This window comes from Trichoplusia ni, chromosome 22 (assembly GCF_003590095.1).
Source record: "Trichoplusia ni isolate ovarian cell line Hi5 chromosome 22, tn1, whole genome shotgun sequence".
Classification (NCBI taxonomy): domain Eukaryota; kingdom Metazoa; phylum Arthropoda; class Insecta; order Lepidoptera; family Noctuidae; genus Trichoplusia; species Trichoplusia ni.
In genome coordinates, this window is record NC_039499.1 from 5144601 (window position 1) to 5165611 (window position 21011).

The following is a 21011-nucleotide window of genomic DNA, read 5'->3' on the forward strand; positions in this document are numbered from 1 at the left end:
CTTCTAAATTAATGATGTTCTATTTCATTATCGATGACGTATTATTGAAGAGTTGAAAATGAAATAAATTATCTAAACTACATTTTACAAGGAACCGAAAGGAGAAACAAGCAAAAGTGTTGCTTAACATGCGAAAAACTTCTGCATATCACCTTTATTATTAACCGTTAAATAGGTTGTATTTACTTTGCATAGGCTTTTATCACTGAAACCATAAACCCGTGGTTTACATCAATGTCATTTAGACAAATAGGTTATATCAGGGTGGTGATCGTTTATCAAAATTGGAGGAACACAAAAAGTTGGCGGTAAACATGAATATTTCCGACCTTTGCCCCAATAAAGAACACTGCAGCCAGTTTGGTAAGACGTTTTATTTTTATAGATACTCAATACATTTAATTCGATCCGTCTTATAAGTAGATTATTCAACATAAGTAGATGCAATGGAAATCATACAAGTATGTCAACTATTCATACTAATCGGAGAGACAGGCGTGTGCTTAACTCTTATAATACATACTTATATGAAATAAGTTAGAAGTTACTTTATCTTGTACCTGCGCTCCATTTATTTGTCTACCTAGGTACGTAAAAAGGTAAACAACACATTTTTGTTCGTTCTTTTCGTCTAAAAATTAAATTTACGATTCGAAAGCGCGACTAAGAACTAATGTAAAACAACGACAAAGGATTATAAATCAAATATACCAGTCGGTTACTTAAATCAATGTCGTTTTAAAAGGACACAACAACATTGTTTACCTTTTTATGTAGGTACCAATGGATGGTTTCTAAGACGTGTGTCAAATTGTAGCTATGTGGGTAGGTAAATATGCGAGACCTAAAAGTAACCACAAAGGTAACATAATTTCAAAGATTGTTGTCACAAGTGAATTCCCTAAGCAGGAGACAAGCGGAACTGTCAGTTCCGCCTGTTAACATTATTAGTATGATCAGATCAGTAACTGTCCCCCTACTTACTACTAGTGCAAGGGCCTTTGTCATACCAAGGAGAGCATTAATCTTTAGACTACCTTCACTATAATTACGCTTTATCGTATATTCCATATTGAGTATTTTTTCGGGTCGTGACGAGGACTCGGAACAAATACCTTGTCCAGTTTGGCCATACTTTAAGAACAAAACCAACATGTGAAAATACTTACGTGCATGAAAAGCAAGCATGTTTTTATTTATTGATAAAACTTTTTTAAACAAATAGCATGTCTAATAAGGAAATGTAACGGTGAAATGCCTGCGATAAATATTAATTACGTGTATGTGTAATTTTGATAAGCAATACATTAACAGGCAACACTGTTGACCTACATGATATGATATTAAAATAAAAATCTAGTAGGTATTCATTATTACTCTTACGGTTAATTAAACGCAAAGATATATTTATGGGGACTTTCGGGCCTCAATGTTTCTTAACTTGTAGGTCGTGGTATGCTGCCTGCCGATTCTGGCCTAAGTTACCGCAAATCAGGAAAAAAAACTAAGTCCCTTTCAAAAAGCAAACGATCGAAACGATGGCAATGGGGTATTTGACAAAATTTTTTAGCCCTTACTATGGACTACCATACATTGCTTTTTATCTTCCTACTATTTTTTTTATGATGAGATAAAATGAAAAATACGTATTCATAGTTTTTTGGAAATTCGTCTGAGGGACTAAACAGATTTATATTGTTAATTTAGTCGAATACCCTATTGCATTCTAGACTAGTTCTAGGTGACATGCACTGTGAACTGTGACATTTGGCACTAAGTAGTTTGATAACACAATTAAAGGAAAGCCGAAAGATGCTGATTTGAATATAGGTAGGTTATAATAAAACAGACGAATATGAACGATAATGTCTGAGCACTTATGCAATTTATACGATCGATTTAACAAGAGCGTTGGGGAGACTCCACTCGGCTGCCATCTGTTTGATTATGTATGTATGCGTGTAGTCTGCGCTTTGTCGGTGCTCACTCGATATGCCCGATCATATACCCTTTTATTTATTATTAATGTAAATCGTTATTGTTTTACTTAATACTTGAAACCATGCACACGTGTCCTATTAAAGTGTGACTGCCAGAAATCTGATGGTTTCTATGTTACTTTTGTCAATGCTAGATAAAGATAAAGATAAAGATATATTTATTTTGCAAATATGGGTACAAAGTAAATGGTGTTATAAAATAAACAAGTTCTGCCATATTTTGCCATTCGGCGTGCAAACATTTACAAATTGTTGTTATTACAATCTAAATTATACACATTAAATTATACATCAAAACTAAGCAATTAAATTATACAAATAAGTATCATTAACTAAAACTAGATGAAACTCTAAACATAATATAAATAAATTTCAATAATGCTTAACAGTATACAATTAAATAGGTACCTACTTACGGCCGCTTTCTATATTCGATCCCGAATCTAAGATTCCGATCAATCCAGATTTTACTCAATCCCTCGATTGAGCTTGAATCTGCATTTCATTAATCGATCTCGTCTCGAAATCCATCGAAAAAAAACGGATAGATCGCCCTGCTAAACGTTTTGTTTTACGCATGTGCAGAAAAAGTACTTCAGCGATTATTTATGAGTAAAATGGTGGCTTTTTTCTTAAAGCTTATCTATTTTATGTATAATCACTAGAAATAGCAAAAAATACAAAAATAAAAGATTGGGAAGTCGTAGCGGACAAATACTGTAATTCTACCTCAAGATTAGAAAAAGCATAAACGACAATAAACGTTTATTGATGAGCAACGGAACGTCAGTCAATCAAAAAGTTGTAAGTCAGTTTGACATGAACATAATATATATTTTAAAATCGCAAGTTTATTTGTTGTTTGTTTTTCCGATGTCTCAGTTATAGAATAGAATACAGCCTTAATATTCGAGCGCGTTCAGAATAAGTTCACGCGCCATCTGTACAAGAAACTGTATGGGGTGTATCCGTTCTACCTACTCATGGATCCCACTCTATTCTGGGCATGGTTGGCAATAATCAACTGTATATGACACGGGAGGCTGCACTGGTCGTCTACTTGGTGAAGGTGCTTCGTGGAGTGGAGAATCACCCGGAAGTATTGCAGCGCTTGAGTGTGTGTACCGGACCGCTACGTGTGGCGGCGGCGAAGCCCGCACCTACTGATAGTTCCTACAGCGAGAATATATTTGTTCGCCAAAGCACCTCTTACAAGAGCTCTCCACACCACCAACTTCTTCAAAATCAGACTGACGTGTTTATGTGTTTTTAATAATGTAATGTGTTTCAATTTTTGTTTAGTTTAAGTTCTTTGCTGTCGCATTAGGGTAAACCCTGTAATGATACTTCATGATTTTAAATAAATAAATCAAAACGAGAATATTATAATCGTTATTTATTGATTCCAGTATTACAGATATTGGTAAAAGTGTACTTAGTACACAAAAACTATAATACCGAAAGCAAAATAGGTTAAGCGTCAGCTTATGCATAGCAATCCAAAAGAATTACTGAGCACTGGTCTTCAGCTTAAATCCTTGACCCCCGTTTACAAGTAAAGTACAGAAAAAAAATTACCACTCGAAAAGACAATCAAAATTACAAATTTTGAGGACAGAGTTGTTCTTCTTCGCTGTCACTACTATCCCAGTCCGATAGCTGCGCTAATACTTCAAGATCGCTATCACTATCACTTGAAAATATTTCCATTTTCACAGATTTCTCAGTACAATCCGTAAAAAATTGGGGATCGCAATTATAGATCAAAAACGTCAAAAATCGATTTGTCAAAACCAGAGATCGGTTATAGAAAACGCATAACTGTCACTTTCGTACAAATACCAATCTAAAATCTCGATCCGCCCTCCCAAAGATAGATTGAAGAAAAAGATCGAGAAAACGATCCATGGATCGGTTATAGAAACACTAAAAGTTGGAAATGGATTCAAATGTCAATCTCGATCCGTAAATTAGGGATTGAGATCGAATATAGAAAGCGGCCGTTAGACTACTTAGCGACTAGTTTAATGTCTTTGTCAGATAGAAATTCTCCTATATTATAGTATGCTTTAGTAACTAAATATTGCTTTAACTTATTTTTAAACATTTTAGTAGGTAATTCTTTCCATGACTTGTTGCTAAGTAGACTCGAAACTATATTAATAGTAATGCTCTCCGCTGATGGGAGGTCAAGCGAAAATACTTAGGTACCAAGCAGTTATTTTCATTTCAACGTATCATGGACGTAGCTTACATGTAATTCCTGAGTTGAGTAAGTATACTGTGTAAGTAAACAATTAAGTAAAGTGACCTATGTCAAACACATTCTGTTTATCGAATGGTTGCTAAAAATTATGAGACTGAGCTGCGTCAACAGTCTGGAGTCCTAATAATTTTGTTTTGTTGAACATATACCTAGTAGTTACTTTTTCGCAATAGCGGGATGCGTATCTACCAATGACCAATTTAAAACAATTTGTTCAACAATGCTTCACAGTTCGTTCACTCCTCTGCCCTAGCTGCAGATCGACAATTTTCTGTAATATGGATTGACGCAGACTCGCTGTACGCCGTATTATGTTTCAAAAGTCCTTATAAATAGTGCCTTCAACTTAACATGCTTCAACTGCAATTCAAATTACATTTAAACAATTCGTTGTATGAAAGAGTTTTAAATTGTACCTACTGTGGTGTTGCCAGAGAAAGGATCATTAAGCACCTACCCCAATATTTAAATCTAAATTTGATCCGATCGGGTTACGAAAGGTATCAAGTACGGTTGCTCTTAGGTTGTCTTTTTTACTTACATTTATAAACAAAATCTACATCCACCTCTTATAAGTAAATGGAAGCGTGACGAAGGTATTTGGTGATGACTAATCATTGCATCATTGTAGTACAAAATGACAAACAAGGATGCGCGATAAAAAATGTGGAGGATGATAAATATGCCGAGATATTATCATGGATAGGTATTCGGATTCCGAACTTTTGTTATGTAACCTACACAGGATTTCATTTTCAAATAACGATGATGTACATCTTTGTATGAGAATAAGCAATAACTAAGCGTTCCTGTCTTAAAAAGCCCGCTAAACAAAGTTAAGTCACCCTTTGTGTTGCGACACAGCTGCGTACACAGCACGCTCAGGGGGTAGCTTCCCTTTTGTAAAGCGCTCCAAACGTAATGATCATAATGGTCACTACACTTACCTGTCCTAAAATAGGCAATTAAGAGTACTCTGCATGTAGCTAAAATGGTACAAGTACGGTGCGTCATAGATTAACTTAATGTTTTCAAGTTGCTTGGCAGTTATCCAATCCCTGGCGAAAGTACATGTGATATAAATGTCTGTCAACTTTGCCAGAACACGATCAATAGATAGGCGAAGAGTATACTTTTGATTTTGAATCACCAATGTTTGCAACATTTCGCACTAACATAAAAATACTTTATTGCAGTTATGACACCAAAAGGGGCTTGCAAAGTTATACCTGAAGCGTTAAGTAAAACCATCACTGATCGAGCTGGATGGGAAGGTAAGTCGAACTGGGGTAAACCTTTAAAGGTAAGTAGATACTAAATTTGACGCCTACGAAATTTATTAGAGCATGTGACTTGAGTGCGAATACGCTGAATTCCCTATCTAAAAGATACGAGTTTCAAGAAATAAGATTGGGCTCTATGCCTTTTGGTACTTTTATAATGTTTGTTTTGTGAATCATTAGGTATTGAGTAAAATAAACTATTCAGTATGAAAAAATAATTTAATTTGTACTTGCGTGCTAAACCATTTTTAAATGTATCGTTCTATCTACTATTAAGCAATAAGTAAATCACCATGGCAATTGTGTGCCATCGTAATTCAGGAATTTACCCGTGTCCCCTTCGCCGAGTTTATTAATGGTATTGAATATTCCGGAGACACTGGTGTCGACATCTAGCGGTGCGTTTTTACCGCCCATGTCCGTCTTCACCCACCCTGGGTGCAGGGAGGCGACTAGAATATTATCTTTTTTCAAATCTACGCTCATGGACTTGGTAGCTGCGTTCAATGCCGCCTAGAAGAAGAAAAATATCGTTTTAAAATTATTTTAATACGTATGCTTTTGAGCTTTAAACGGTATAATAGTGTTGCTTTCTGGTGAACCTTAGAGCAACGGTAAGGGTAAAATCCTCCTTGATCGTTCTGAGCGATGGATCCGAGTACGGAGCTCATGTTGATGATGACGGCGCGTTGGCTACCCATTGGTTTGTCACTGTTGACTTCCGCCGCTTGCTTGAGGAGTGGAAGCAGGGACTGAAAATGTGCAATTTTACAAACAATTTAGAAGCATCCATAAACTTTTAGTGTAGGTAGCTGACATTGCGGTAGGTAGACGAAGGACCTGAAGGGCCGTATACCGTCCTTATGAAGGGTTTCCAGCTGTTTCGAATGCCTGATTCCGAAATGTCTCGTATGCGCCCCGCACCTCTAGAAGCAGTGACTGACGTATTCGGCGACGCATGTTACGATATCTCGACACGTCGGAATTAGGAATTAGTAAGTATAAATGAAATTCAAGTAAACAATAGGTATACAAGGATTTCATATGTTAGCACGGTAAAAAGATCGACACTTCAGACAATTAAAATTTTGATTGAACCTTTGTAAGCATAATTGGAGCTATGGTGTTAACAGTGAGATTTTCCAACAGCTGTTCAGTCTTCACGAGCGCCAACTTTGTGAATTTGGTGGTAACGCCTGCATTGTTGATTAACAAGTTTAAACCCTTATCACCAACTATTTTGGATATTTGCGTAGATATTTCGCCAAAACTTGCCGTATTCGTCACATCTAAAAAATTAAAAAGATAACTGTCAGTTTATGTCATAATAATCATCTTAGATCCAGAGCTAGCTCGCAACAAAACAGTTGCAAGTGTGGCTTGAATCTTGGATCTGTTTTGTGGTTCTATTAGACTACTTTGAGGCGACGTTTACGCGTAACCTTCTGAATCTTGATTGGATTTTATTGTTATAAGGATTTTGATCATATGCCATAAAACTAAAAATATAAATAAAAGTCTTTACCTAAGTTCAAAATAGCCAGATTTTTGTTTTCAGCTGACAATGTTTTGAGCTCCTGTAAGAGACAAAATTTTTAAACATTACAATAGTTGTGTCACCTTACTAATTTGTACGTACAAAGCAAAATGTTTATAGCCAGAAAAGGATAACTACATTTTGCGACATCTAGGATATTTAAAAACATGAAACTTAATCATGTATTTATTCTGATTCGAAGAATCATTAGATTTGTATTAAGTAGGTATATTCTACGCGAAACGGAGTGTTCTAAATAAGGATTTACTTTTTATTATTTTATTCAGGGAAACTAGTAATCGTCATTTTATTTAGCTAATTTCAAATAATTTTAATCGTATCCCAACAGTAAGTTGCCGGCCATTAAGCCTCAGTGGAAGATATTACATTAACAAACATACTGCTATCCTTTACACGACGAGATATAATATTTCAGTTGTTTAATTAATAATAAATATTTATTTGTATCTTGATGACCTCATCAAAAAAATTACACGTCATGATCACGGCACTCTTTTTCAATGGCAATGAGTGACGTCAGCTGACGCTGTCAAACGAGATAACGAGACCGGCGGCGGCGCGACCGGAGCAGCGAGTAACTGCTGAGCTATCTCTTTCACACGCTCGCGTTGGGCGCTACAAAAAGCATTTTACTCCTTCAAACTAATAGTATTTGATCGTGAGACATCGTGCGTTTTCAGTGCGCTATTAAAATAAGCAAAAGTTGCAAAGTGTGAATATAACAAGTGTCTAGATAAGCAACCTTTGGAACTATGGCACCTATAGGTAAGTGAGAAATAAGATATACCTCCGACACGGTTCGGCACGTCGCTATAATATTCTGCGCTTTGTTCTGCTTAGTAAGATATTTCACCATTCCAAGGCCGAGGCCTCTATTAGCGCCGGTGATCAGCACGGTCTTCATCTTGACAAGTGAACTGAACTCGCTCAAATATAATACACTGACATTTGTTGAAAGTTATCATTAATTTACAACCCCTATCGCTCAGTGTGTATTATTCTCTCTTGTCTTTGACACATTTACGTCAAAATGACAATCTTCAGTAATTTAGTAAGGATAAATATTTTGTTAAAACCGTTATTTACTGAGCGAGGGGCGACTTTGGCACAGCGAACGATAAGTACTCGTAAGTAGTTCTTAATTGACAAAGTTTTAACCTTGAAGTGAAGATAATCGTCTAACTAACCTCACTCTCGATTGAGCAACTCATGTAACCCTGTTTTTTTTTAACTATTTTTTTTATCAACAGATAGTAAATTTTAGGAAAGTTTTCATTATTCACTTCATTTTAACATGATTTTTTCATATTTATTTGGATATTGGGTTTGTGGACTGATGATATGACTATTTTATATTGCACAATATTTAAATATGCAATGCATTACTAGTTAGGTAGGTAGGTAAATTAATAACACTTATATAATATAAAAATCTACCTATCCAAATTATTATTTCACTGAGTGTTTGTTTGGATGTAAACATTATTTATGCTACAGTTTCTAAATCTGTTTGGTGGTATCAGGAGGCTGGCTGTGTTGTAGCCGTAATGCCAAGTTGGTTGCTCCTATAGACAATACCGTCGAAGGTATGAACACAGTGCCACTATACTTGTCATATGTACATCTGGTATCTGCGGACACTTCTTTGGGATCAAAATGCAGATAAGACGGGCTGGATAGATTATTTGTGTGTAGATTATTTTTAAATTAATTTGTTGATGGCACTTTCTTGTGAATGTGATTGCTATATGTATACAAGGGTTTTGGTTGAAGGTTGTCAAATTGCTTGGAAAAAGCTGCCTTACTTTACCACTGTAGACAAGTGATTAACACTCTGGTTTCAAAGCATAGTATTATAACACAACACAATAAACTTATGCACCAATATAAAACTTGCAATAAATTAGCTATGTTACTTCAAATTACAACTTTAAGAATATATTATACATAACAAATGCTTTGCTTTCATCGAGAAAATGTTATTTCATTCCTCACTATTGTTAGACTATTATAAATACTTCAAAGTTTAATAACTTGTACACTTTTTGACTGAACTGTACACTGTCACTGACAAAATGGTAATATAAATTATAGATGGAAATTTCGACTATGACTTGGCGGTCATTGGTGGTGGCTCTGGTGGGCTCGCGTGTGCCAAAGAGGCAGTGAACCTGGGCGCTAAAGTCGCCGTGCTGGACTATGTGACACCATCACCACAGGGCACTAAATGGGGTCTCGGAGGAACCTGTGTCAATGTAGGGTGTATACCCAAGAAGCTGATGCACCAGGCTGCATTGCTGGGAGAAAGTATTCACGTAAGTCATTATTGTTATGATAAATACAATCTTGTTAGTTAATAAGGAATTTAGATATGAATTTTTATTTTTTTGAATCTCAATTCTATAAGGTCCATTATTTATTTCTAGGTGGTAAGTGAAGCTCACACCCTACACCCCTTCCTGGAACCCTACCCTTTTCCACCTTGAACCCTAAAACTCGGATTACTCTTGGCTGCTGATGGTTATATTTATTTTTGTTTTTGTAGCTAGTTTTCATTTTGTTAATGCTAATATAAGAGCATCTATTTCCATACAAAATGCATCAATTTTTGTAATGGAAGTAACTCATGAATTCCTGTTTAAAATGCATGGAGGCAAATAACATTCAATCAACCTTTTTTATGTGTACATAATGACACATATTATCATTCATGTTCTAAGGCTAGCACTCACGTAATTCATCATTGATTAGTCTGCAGATAATCATCAACAACAGACCTGCCACCTGTGCCATAGTTTATTGTAGTGTATATTGCTCCTACATTCATAAACTGTACATTATATGCAACTGATATGTTTTACTGAACATTTACAGTACATTAAAATTGTTTAAATGTTTGCTAGATTTCCTTCTCTGTGAACAGTACAATAATGATTATTTCTTATGACATTTATAGAATTAATACTTCATATTTATTAGCGAAATATTTCAGGACGATCTTCTTAGAAAAAAAAAACACTTTTCTTCATCATTATTAGTCGACAATTCATATGATATGCTTGTATAATGCTGTTAAAAAGCAGAGAAAATGAAGTGATGGTGAATATGCTATACAAAGTCATGAATACGATTCTGCCAATATTGTTAATTAAGATAATGTAAAAAGTATCGGACCAAAGGCAATAAGGTATACCTTGTATGCCTAATGACTGTAACAATTTGCGACTATTGTAACAAAAAACAACATAGGTGGTTGGTTAGCAAGCATGGCTTATCTCGGTACCGTGGCATCATTGTAGCGGCCGCGACAATGTCGCGGGAACTCGGTACAGTTATTGTGCATTGTTTTGTTTTAAAAACTGGCAATGCCTTTACCTACCTACAATCAGCATGATTAAAAATATAGGGACAAACTGAGGATCCCACTTTCCACAAGTTAGATGAAAATAAACACAAATTAATTACCAGCTTGACATTTTAATGTTTAATAAAAAATGTTAAATGAATAAAGTCAAGTTTGAAGAAATTTGCGATGGAATAGATAAGTAACGAGGTATATGTATAGTATTTATCATCTCCATTCAGTGAGATTTCACAATCAGCGAAATCCTATTTTTTTATGAATACTTGAATTGTGGTAAACCATCGAAAGGCAGAAGAAGAATCTGCTATCCGTAACAACAATCTTGCGTTAACGATCTCCATTGGATATACTCGGCAATCGTTAATAACGTAACATTAATTTATATGCACATTCTCTGTTGTAAATAAAACATATTGTGACGATGATAAGTGCACATTCTTAACGAGTCACATCATAGTGACTCTCGGTACTCTAGCAGGAACTTGGTGATGCATTATACGCCTAGTTTTCCTTCCTATTGGCTTGGATATTACCTTAACTAACTTGCGTTAGTTAATAGCTAAGCGGTTGAAACAAGAAACTTATCACTGCCAAAATCAACCACTTCCCCTATCGCGGGTCTGCTGGTAAAGATATAGTATGAAATTAGCAGCACCCTTGTACATCTTTTCGTTTATATTTTGTTTTTTTTTTACTGTATATTTGTTTGGTGTACACAAACTATTCATATAGAAAATTAAATTTTCCTAGTCCTAGGAATGGCAGTTTAAAGCTAACAATCTAGAATGCCTTGATATTGACTACATATAGGGTACCATTGCGTTAGTTTTCTGGAAACAAGATTTTGTGTTATAATGCAACATAACTTGTTTAAGGTTCATTATCGTGATCATAACTGAACGCTTATATCCTTATCGCAAACCTAAACATATCATGATATTTTTAAATACTTTGCTACTTAAAATCTAACATCACTATTATTATATCCTTAAGTCAGTAAAGATATTTGTGCGTTCTTATTGTTTGTTTGTATATGAAACACACTTTGTCTGAGGCACTGGTATATGGCAGAAGAATTATATATTATGAAATGCTCTTTTCCTAGGTATTAACGGTTTAAATTTGCGTTGCATAGATTTCGTTACAGATAATGATGGCGAGCAAGATAGTGTTGTTCCATACCATTAAAGTTGTGTGGAATTGTGATGTCACTTTACGGTTTAATGCCCATCACTAATGAGATTGTGACAGCTCCTTTGTACCACGGTACTTTATGGCGCCGGCAGTTACCACATGTACCCTGGTATTGTTTTGCAGGTTTTGAGCAAAATTATGTAGAACGTAAGAGATCAAGAATGGTTTACATATCTTTAGTGGCACCTTTCTGGGTGGGTATGCCCCCGTATGTGGCACTTCAAACACCTTTGGCCTGGCGGGCTTATTATAAATTAAGGGGTCCAACCCTTAATTTATTATAAACAACGCTATCGCATGGAAAATTAAAACTGTGACCTTAGTTATCCGAAGGCCGCAGCCGGTCGCCGGTCGATTATGAAAATATAAAAGAAGCTCATAAAGCTGGCGACAGTCTAGCCGACCAGATCAATACTTTAGAGTTTAGAATTATGTTACAAATTGAAAAAGTAATGTCATGTTTTTAATGCCACGGTCTGCTAGCAACAATGAACCGTAAAGGAACATAAATAACACAAAATATTACATGACTTGTCATGTTTTAGAGTAGTTTGCAGAAACCTAAGTTTAATATCCACCCGTAAGATGCGCTATCCAAACAAATATTTAACGTATTTAAGGTACAAAATTGAACACATTTTGTATAAAGTAAAGTATTTTGGATAGCAGCGTTGGTAAGAATTAGTTATTTGAATAGAGTTGTGAGTTGAGTCAATCTTGGAACGTACGAAGTAATCAAGGGTTCGGTTGGTTCTATGGTCAGGTGGAGCCGACTAGAGACAAATTACTGTGTTTTATGCAGTAATAGCGAGCACTGGTTGACTAACGACATCTATGCCAGTCAGTAGCTTTCCGCTTTCATTATATTTAATGTGCCTGACCTTGATGTAAACTTTTAGTCTGACACTCGGACAGAATAATTCTTTTTTTTTTTCCTTAAGAGTTCGCTAACTATGGAGGAGAGAAATATACGGATCCCACCAAAAACATTTCCATGTAAAATGTTGCCAAGACGAGCCCAAAAAATTGTATAAATATCATCAATTAATAATCAATAGGCGTAAGGTGAAAAAATAATTCACTGTTCAATAGTTCTTGTAGTAACGAACGGCCAAAACGAAAACTTTCCTACGAGAACCTGAAGATACGGCAGGAAAGGAAAACCTTGTCTTTATGGTTTGGATTGATGAAAGTTTTCTATAACATGAAGTTAGAAGTTATAAATATCTACAATTTTATATTAGCAGAGCAGTTCATATCAGCGCGACATGGTAGATAATAATATTGCAAGTCATTGACTAAAGTTAATATAAAGAAGTGACAATTCATGAATAGTGTAAACATTATGAACAATGTTATGTATTTCACAATTCTTTGCAAATGTTGCATTTATAATGTGCCCTTGTTGCTGAAATCGGTCATGACAAACAGTGATGATGATGTATGTTCTGGTTGACTTTGGCCACGGCGGCTATTGTCACATGTCACCAACTAACTGGGCCTGACATGGTATAGGGCACAGTGAACGAGGAAGTATGCGCAAACATGTGATCTCTCATTTTCCCGCATTACGAAATTCCAAAATGGGATGGCAATCCAACACGACTGTGAAGAGGTTAGGCGTAGGACCCACATCATTAAGTGTCTTTCAAATCAGGAGAGCTACGATTTTTTTTTAACGGTTTTATTTAGCTCACCCCGATTTTTATAACTAACACAACAATTGAAAATTCGACGCGTGCCTCATGATGGAACTGGATGAAATGCCGCTCGTGATACCGCTCTACATGTTTGTGTGGGGTATCCCGTCTCCCATCCACGACTGCAATAATGATATTTTAAGAGTGCTCGGTAAGCCCCTAGGTGCTCTTAATGAAGTGTTAAAGTCGTTATAGTTCCATTGTAATAAATGGTGTTATTTGCATGTTTAGCACCAAGAAGTGTTGAAATTGTTTAGCATCTTACGCCGCGGACGGTAGGGTATAGCTAAATCAATTTGTTTTTCGGGTTTTCTTGTTTTAGAGGAAATTTCTGACAAGAAAATTAGTATGCGGCTATATTTAATTTATGAGTTAACTTAAGTCGTGATTAGTTTTTGTATGTTTAATCATATTCGTCATGCCTGTATCGAGAACATTCGAAAGTCGTCGAATCGAATAGTTTGAGAGAAATGTGAAGTAACATTATGAAATGATTCTCGAAAAGGTCTTCTAGATGGACCGACTTCGACGCGGTTTCTTATGTGAAATATCTAATACTAGCTGTTGCCCGCGACTTCGTCCGCGTGGTTAGAAGATATAAGTTATGATTTATATCTACCCTGTTTTTTTCCACGTTTTCCATTGTATCTTCGCTCCTATGAGTTACAGCGTGATGGTTTATAGCCTAAAACCTTCCTCGATGAATGGCCTATTCAACACAAAAATATTTTTTCAGTTTGAACCAGTAGTTCCCGAGATTAGCGCGTTTAAACAAACAAAAAAACAAACAAACTCTTCAGCTTTATATATTAGTATAGAGTATAGATATCTGAAGAATCTTTATTTCACATAAAAACTCTGTATACATCTTAAATTGGTTTAATTATTTCCATGGGAGGCTGGCAAACATACAATATTCAAGTATTCGTTTTTATTTCTTTTTTAGCTATCTGTAATTTGCATCATTTGCAATAAGGTAGTATAAATCCATTGTTATACAAAACAGATGGAGAACTAGTACGTCCTTTTGTAACTGTGCCTCTCATTATCAGCTATTAGCTATTGAATGTAAAGTGTAACGCAATGAGCGTTTAATATGCTTTTATTACGATATATCGATTTATGACATCGCTGGTATAAACAGAACATTGTTACTAATAGGTTTACTTATAATTGAAAACTGAACAGGCAATAAATTATACCTTAGCTCAATTTTTATGCATTTCAGTTTTTTACCGGACAGACTGAAGAATGTTTACAAGTCTAAATTGTTTATAATTATAATGTTACAATGTACACATCATACTAAAGTTATCTTTACTTGTGTCAATAATTATTTTTAACTAATAAAGATAACATTTACGGTGTACTCGTTTAAATCAATGAGGTTTTAAAACATGTTATTCACTTGAAATCATTATATGATACACTCGCTGTAATCGCAAGGAATGCGTGCCAAGAATAATCCGAGTTCGCGTTTCGACGCTAGAGAAACTGGAACATCTGTTATTGAGATCGAAGCTTTTAGCATTGATTTTTTTTCACTATGTACTTAAATGTATTATTGTCATAATAAAGTTGTGAATGCTACCTTCGTTTATTTGTAAGTTAGTTTAATTCACACCTATAGTTAGCTGGCAAGTCTCAATTAACATTACAGGAAGCTGTAGCGTATGGGTGGCAAGTGCCCTCGCTAAAGGACATCAAAATCAGTTGGGCTGCGCTCACAGAGTCCGTACAGAACCACATCAAGTCCGTGAACTGGGTGACCAGGGTCGACCTGAGGGATAAGAAAATCGAATATATCAATGGTCTGGGAGAGTTCAAAGATGCGCATACTATTATTGCGACGATGAAGAATGGATCAAAGAAGGAGCTGACGGCGAAGAATATAGTGATAGCGGTGGGCGGGCGGCCGCAGTACCCCGACATCCCCGGCGCGATGGAGTACTGCATCAGCAGCGACGACATCTTCAGCCTCGGGCACCCGCCCGGCAAGACGCTCATCGTCGGCGCTGGATGTATCCTTTTGTTTAACAAGCTTTTATTTACTTTCACATGTCTCTTTTTTGAGAAAAAAACTACACAGCCTTCGCGAGTTTGATTGTACGAATACTTTGTCCCAAATGAAAACAAGCAAGCTAAAAAGTAAAAAGTTTATTTTGTTAATTGGCTTGTTTAAAAACCTTCATTAGTCCTCAGGCCTTATGTAAAATTGCGGACTTAATGAGTCATTCTCGACTCATCAACTATGGTGTCTGCCTGTCCTATAACACTAATTACACCATCACAAAGCAATTGACTCCATTTTAAAATAATCATAGTTAACGCTTATCGGCTTGTTATGTGTCTAGATACTGATCTGATAATACTACGGATAATTTTTATATCGCTTTGAATTACCTATTTATAAAATTATGTAGAATAATGTTCGATATCGATTACAAGGTTACGTAAATTATTGTTGGTATGCAAGTAATTTGATGGTATTACTTTCAAGATACAATATGAAGAAGTAGTTAAGCATTAACTTGGTCTTAAAACCCTTTTGTAATAATCGTCTTCTAAATGATGTTTTTATTATATGGAGTAGACACCGATAGCAGAGAAGAAATGTTAAATTACTACTTTCAAATCTTTGATCAAACTCGCCGAAGTACCATCAACTATGTACCAAAAAGGTTATTTCCTTAAGTCGGTGTTCAGACATCGGTCTCGAATGCGCGGGCTTCCTGAACTCGATGGGCTTCCCGGCGACGGTGCTGGTGCGGTCGGTGCCGCTGCGCGGGTTCGACCAGCAGATGGCGCGCATGGTCACCAACGAAATGGAGGAGAAGGGCGTCACCTTCCACCACAAGTGCGTGCCGCTGTCCGTCGAGAAGCTCGAGTCGGGGCAGCTCAAGGTGCGCTGGCTCAACACCGAGCTGCAGGAACAGTGAGTATATGCAGTTGCACGTCATGTAGTTGTGTAGTTTTAGCCCTCATGGGGGCTGTTTACGGTTATCCACTTTTTTAAATTTAGATGCTAGCGGTCGCCTGCGGCCCCCATTCCGTAGGATATCGCTACAAATCCTGATCATATTTCCTTAGTTAATCACAACAAACCCCATGTTAGGTACTTTTAATCCCTCCAAGGAATTGTGTACAAAGTTTCATGTTGATCGGTTAAGTATATTCTCCTCGTGAAAGCCTAACATTCACATTTATAATATTAGTAGGTATAGTAGGGATTGCAATAACCTCTTGCAGAGAAAATGTAATTGAAAACATGAAATGATCAATAAACAAGCAACAACATTTAGTTGCAAAGATTTAACTCTGTATTCATCCAAGTCTATATAGTGAACTATTTTTTATTTAGAACATTCCGCAATACTTTATCATCATTTAGTTCTGATAAAAAACAGGCGCACACTGATACCCAGGTTTTTAAATATCAAATTGTAGTATCTAATGTTTTACATTCAACTTAAAGTGAAACAAAGTGACTTTGTTTTTTAACAATATAATTGTTTTTCGTTCCAGGTTCGAGGAAGTTTTCGACACAGTACTCATTGCGACCGGTCGGTACGCGCTCACTAAGACACTCAACCTGGGAGTCGCTGGAGTCAATGTGAGTATATTATATATATTATAGTATTATTATATATTATTATTATAGTATATTATTCCATATATTGGATAACATACTATAAGGAAAAACAATTCAAATTCAATAGAAGGAATATAATTAACTGTTACTAGCCGAGACTCAATCGTTCTCTGTTATAATAAAGCCAAACCAATGTTATCAAAATAATAGGTATGCGGTCAGCTAGCGCGGTCTAGCAATCGGTCAAGGCCACAAAAGTTTCCCATAATATTAATAAGTAATTTTAACAGACACTAAAGTATAATTAAAATATTATTGATTGGCTGTTCACAAGGTAACATGATAATAAACCGTGTGAAGATAGATAAGATCAGAAATAATTTTATATCAGTACAAGTAAAGCAGAACTTCTGCTTCATTATTTTTTTTATCTGAAGACGACTTATTTCATTGAATTTATCGATTCCTAAAATCGCTCTGATTTTATCGAGTAAGTAATTATGTCATCGTATCATGTCTTTCCTTTTGGTTGAGTTCAATTGTGATAAGGCGTAAGGATAATTAATTTTCCTTCGGATTTCGTCACTGGTAAAACCTCGATGCTGAATTTTAGATGTGTGTCTAATTCCCTCTTATGACGTGTTCTCTTCTACTCGCTTTATGATTTTCTTGTTGTAGTTGTTTTATTTACAGTTTATACTCTAATTTCTGTGATAGCTCGTGGCTAAGTTAGAACCGCAGAAGTGCATCGATCACAGGTTACGCTACGCTTGACGCGGTTGGTCCGTAGATTTGTAACGAGTTCCTCTGTGTTTCGGAAGGCTTGTTAAATTTTGGGTCCCGGCTGTTATTTCTACATCTTTGACAGTCGTTACAGGCAGTCAAAAGCTTGAAAAGTCTGACAACCAGTCTAACCAAGGGGTATCGTGTTGCCTTGGGTTGAGGTCAGATAGGCAGTCGCTCCTTGTAAAACACTGGTACTCCGCTGGAATCGGTTAGACTGGAAGCCGATCCCAACTTAGTTTGAAATATACTAGGCCGATGATGACTCTAATTTCTGTGTCATACCGGCGCGGCGGCGTGAATTTTCAAATATTTTTTCTCTTTCTAATGGAGAATGTATGTATGTTTAGTGCGTGACGGAGAGCGGCAAGATCCAGGCTGCGACGGAGCAGACGAACGTGTCGCACATCTTCGCGGTGGGCGACGTGCTGGCGGGCCGGCCCGAGCTGACGCCGGTGGCTATCCACGCGGGGCGGCTGCTGGCGCGCCGCGTGTTCGCGGGCGGCAGCCAGCACATGGACTACGACAACGTGGCCACCACCGTCTTCACGCCGCTCGAGTACGGCTGCGTCGGCCTCAGCGAGGAGGTCGCCACCGAGAGGTCCGTTGACTTATAAATACCTTTCCTCCACTACTTTGCTTGCGGTAATATGGATTATAGCGGCAAAAAGCGTTATTTTTCCTGTCATATGTGAACATTTCTATTATTTAACTATTGTGTCTATTGGCGGGATAGCAAAGTAGTTAACATAAATAAATTTACATAAACAGGTAAATATAACCATAGCACATAATGTTGAGTAGAAGTCAAACGCCCGCGGTTTATCAGCCTGTACTGTCATTCAACTGCAATGTCTCATACACACACACTGCATCTATAGTTTTATTGGAAAAAGAAAGTCAAGTTCAAGTGATTAATTTTCTAATATCATTGCAAACGGCACGGTTATGGTACACATTCACAAAACACATCATTAATTGACAATTGTAATCGAATCGTAACGTAATAGATGTTGTAATATCACGACACGTTAGGGCGAAAACGTCACTACATAATCAATTCTACGTGATAGTGCGACGTACTAAGTAGTAATGAACTATCTCGGTCTACTTCTTATGGATATTAGATAATTTGCAAGGTTATTACCTAGCCTGATAGATTATTAACGATAACATAATTGCATTGTTAAGTAAACTGTGTTCAGTTTGTATCACAAGTCACGTTTTAACGATTATGATCGATTAACTCATAATGTTATTATGACTTCCAGACGATCTTACTGACTCGCTTTGTAAAAATATTTGTTTTTCATAAATGTATTGTTAAAACTGGTGCTCTCAAGGGGATTATGTCAAGTAATACAAGTTTTGGGTAGATTATTTGGACAATTCAGTTCCCAAATTAATTTCCTCTCCTGGTGGGAGATTATTGTTTTGTTTGTTTAGTATCTAAGGAATTTAATCCGTGTCGCGGGGGATTTTTACAAACAAATACAAATCACATGCAAATGCTTGTGCTACGCGGCAATTAACCGAGACATGTCGCGCATAATTGGTTTGGGATAGCGACAACTACTCTGCTATCCGTGCAGCCGCTTTGCTTAGGGAGTATAAATCATCTTTTATTTCTCTTGCTCTATATCAAAAGTTTTGCTTGCAGATTCGGTGCGGATAACCTGGAGATATACCACGCGTACTACAAGCCCACGGAGTTCTTCATTCCGCAGCGCAACATCAAGAACTGCTACCTGAAGGCGGTGGCGCTGCGCGAGGCGCCGCAGAAGATCCTCGGCCTGCACTTCGTGGGCCCCGTCGCCGGAGAGGTCATACAGGGCTTCGCCGCCGCTATCAAGTTAGTATATACATTCAGTCATAGATTTAGACTACAAAAAATTGAGTTGCTCAGTAAGTGTAATTAATCAAAATATTGTTCTTGTTTACTAATTATAATAATATTATGATAGCGTAGAACTCGAACTGGCTGTATCGTGTGGCTCACTCATTAGTTTTTACTTTGAATTTAATTGGCAAACATGAACCACTGTTTAGAACTTGTCACTATTAGTTTGTGGAATTAACTTAGAAGATTATTTATCGCTAAGTTATTAATTGATTTTAATCACACTTGATACTGTCACGCCATAAGTTATTCAGCCTCTATACAAGTCCCCTCTATTCACAGATGCGGTATCACAATGGACCACTTAATAAACACGGTGGGCATCCACCCCACAGTGGCTGAGGAGTTCACTCGCCTCAACATCACCAAGCGCTCCGGCAAGGACCCCAACCCCGCGTCCTGCTGCAGCTAAGCCGCCCCCCCCCCACACACACACCCGCACCACTCACCACACTTACAGCGACCACAAACACTCGAACGTGATCACAACACAATGATATTAAACAAATCACAGGGTAAACTAGTGCAACGCAAACACCCTGTATAAAACTATACAAGGTTTCAGAGTGATAATGTCTTTAGAACATGAAAATACTAATACACTCCATGGGTTTCCTAGTGGCGTGAATATCAAACAATTTAGAAATGATCTCTATAATAAATCTTGAAAATGATATTTGTGATTTATTTTTTTATTGTTTCCCGGCCGTTACTTAGCCGACTCACTCTTGTTAAATTTTCTCGCAATTTTTTTTATTGTTTAGTCAATTTCTTATCGTATTGAATTTAATATAATGTCGCTGTAAGTGCTCACGGTTATCAACATGTAACTCAACTTAGGAAATGGTTTCGTAAGATATTAATACCAATTCTAATCGATATTGTACGAATTGTAGCATTTAAAAATTTATTTGTAGTTGCAACAGGGAGGTGTGAATAAAATATTGGTTGAGGAATTCATTATGTAAAAATCACATGTTGTCACACTCTGCAGTATCTTGTTATTGTTACATTGTAACTGTTAACGTACTATACGAGTGTTTTAATCCCTCCTTTTCAAAATATTAAATTTATCTTAAATTACTTGGAACTGATCGTATGTGATCGGTAATATATTCGGGATGGGCATACAATGTCGTCGCTACCAACTGTTCGGTGCTCCAACGTGCTTGGCAACAAGTATACAAACAGCTTGATTTCAATGTTATAGTACAAATACTACGAAAATTATGCATAAAATGTTGTCTCAAAATGTCTATCATCATTGTATTATGATATTGTTATTATGATGGAAATAAAATGGTACAGTATTATTGTTATTATCAGTTATGTTCATTTCCAAAAACAATATTAGGTATAACAACATTCCTG

General features: G+C 36.5%; 2 protein-coding genes across 5 annotated transcripts; one reads left to right on the top strand and one right to left on the bottom strand.

The window, feature by feature from the left end:
• Window positions 1-299: 299 nt before the first annotated feature.
• On the top strand, window positions 300-20952 carry LOC113504568 (thioredoxin reductase 1, mitochondrial). 4 transcript variants are annotated; one of them, XM_026886933.1, is made up of 9 exons: window positions 300-363; window positions 5463-5540; window positions 9202-9422; window positions 15026-15386; window positions 16072-16300; window positions 16891-16978; window positions 18091-18341; window positions 19401-19592; window positions 19923-20952. In XM_026886933.1, exons 1-9 carry the CDS (start codon window positions 315-317, stop codon window positions 20050-20052), a joined length of 1599 nt encoding a protein of 532 aa, XP_026742734.1. In that variant the 5' UTR covers window positions 300-314; the 3' UTR covers window positions 20053-20952. The 4 variants fall into 4 exon arrangements, with proteins under 4 accessions (XP_026742734.1, XP_026742736.1, XP_026742737.1 ...); XM_026886935.1 differs by lacking the exons at window positions 300-363; window positions 5463-5540 and adding exons at window positions 7702-7872; window positions 8631-8693; XM_026886936.1 differs by lacking the exons at window positions 300-363; window positions 5463-5540 and adding an exon at window positions 7703-7872.
• LOC113504571 (C-factor) lies at window positions 5750-8186 on the bottom strand. The gene is made up of 5 exons (XM_026886939.1): window positions 7895-8186; window positions 7075-7126; window positions 6648-6838; window positions 6152-6301; window positions 5750-6062 (listed from the first exon to the last, which is right to left on the bottom strand). The coding sequence occupies exons 1-5, from the start codon at window positions 8009-8011 to the stop codon at window positions 5838-5840; spliced, it is 735 nt and encodes a 244-aa protein (XP_026742740.1). The 5' UTR covers window positions 8012-8186; the 3' UTR covers window positions 5750-5837.
• Window positions 20953-21011: the final 59 nt, after the last annotated feature.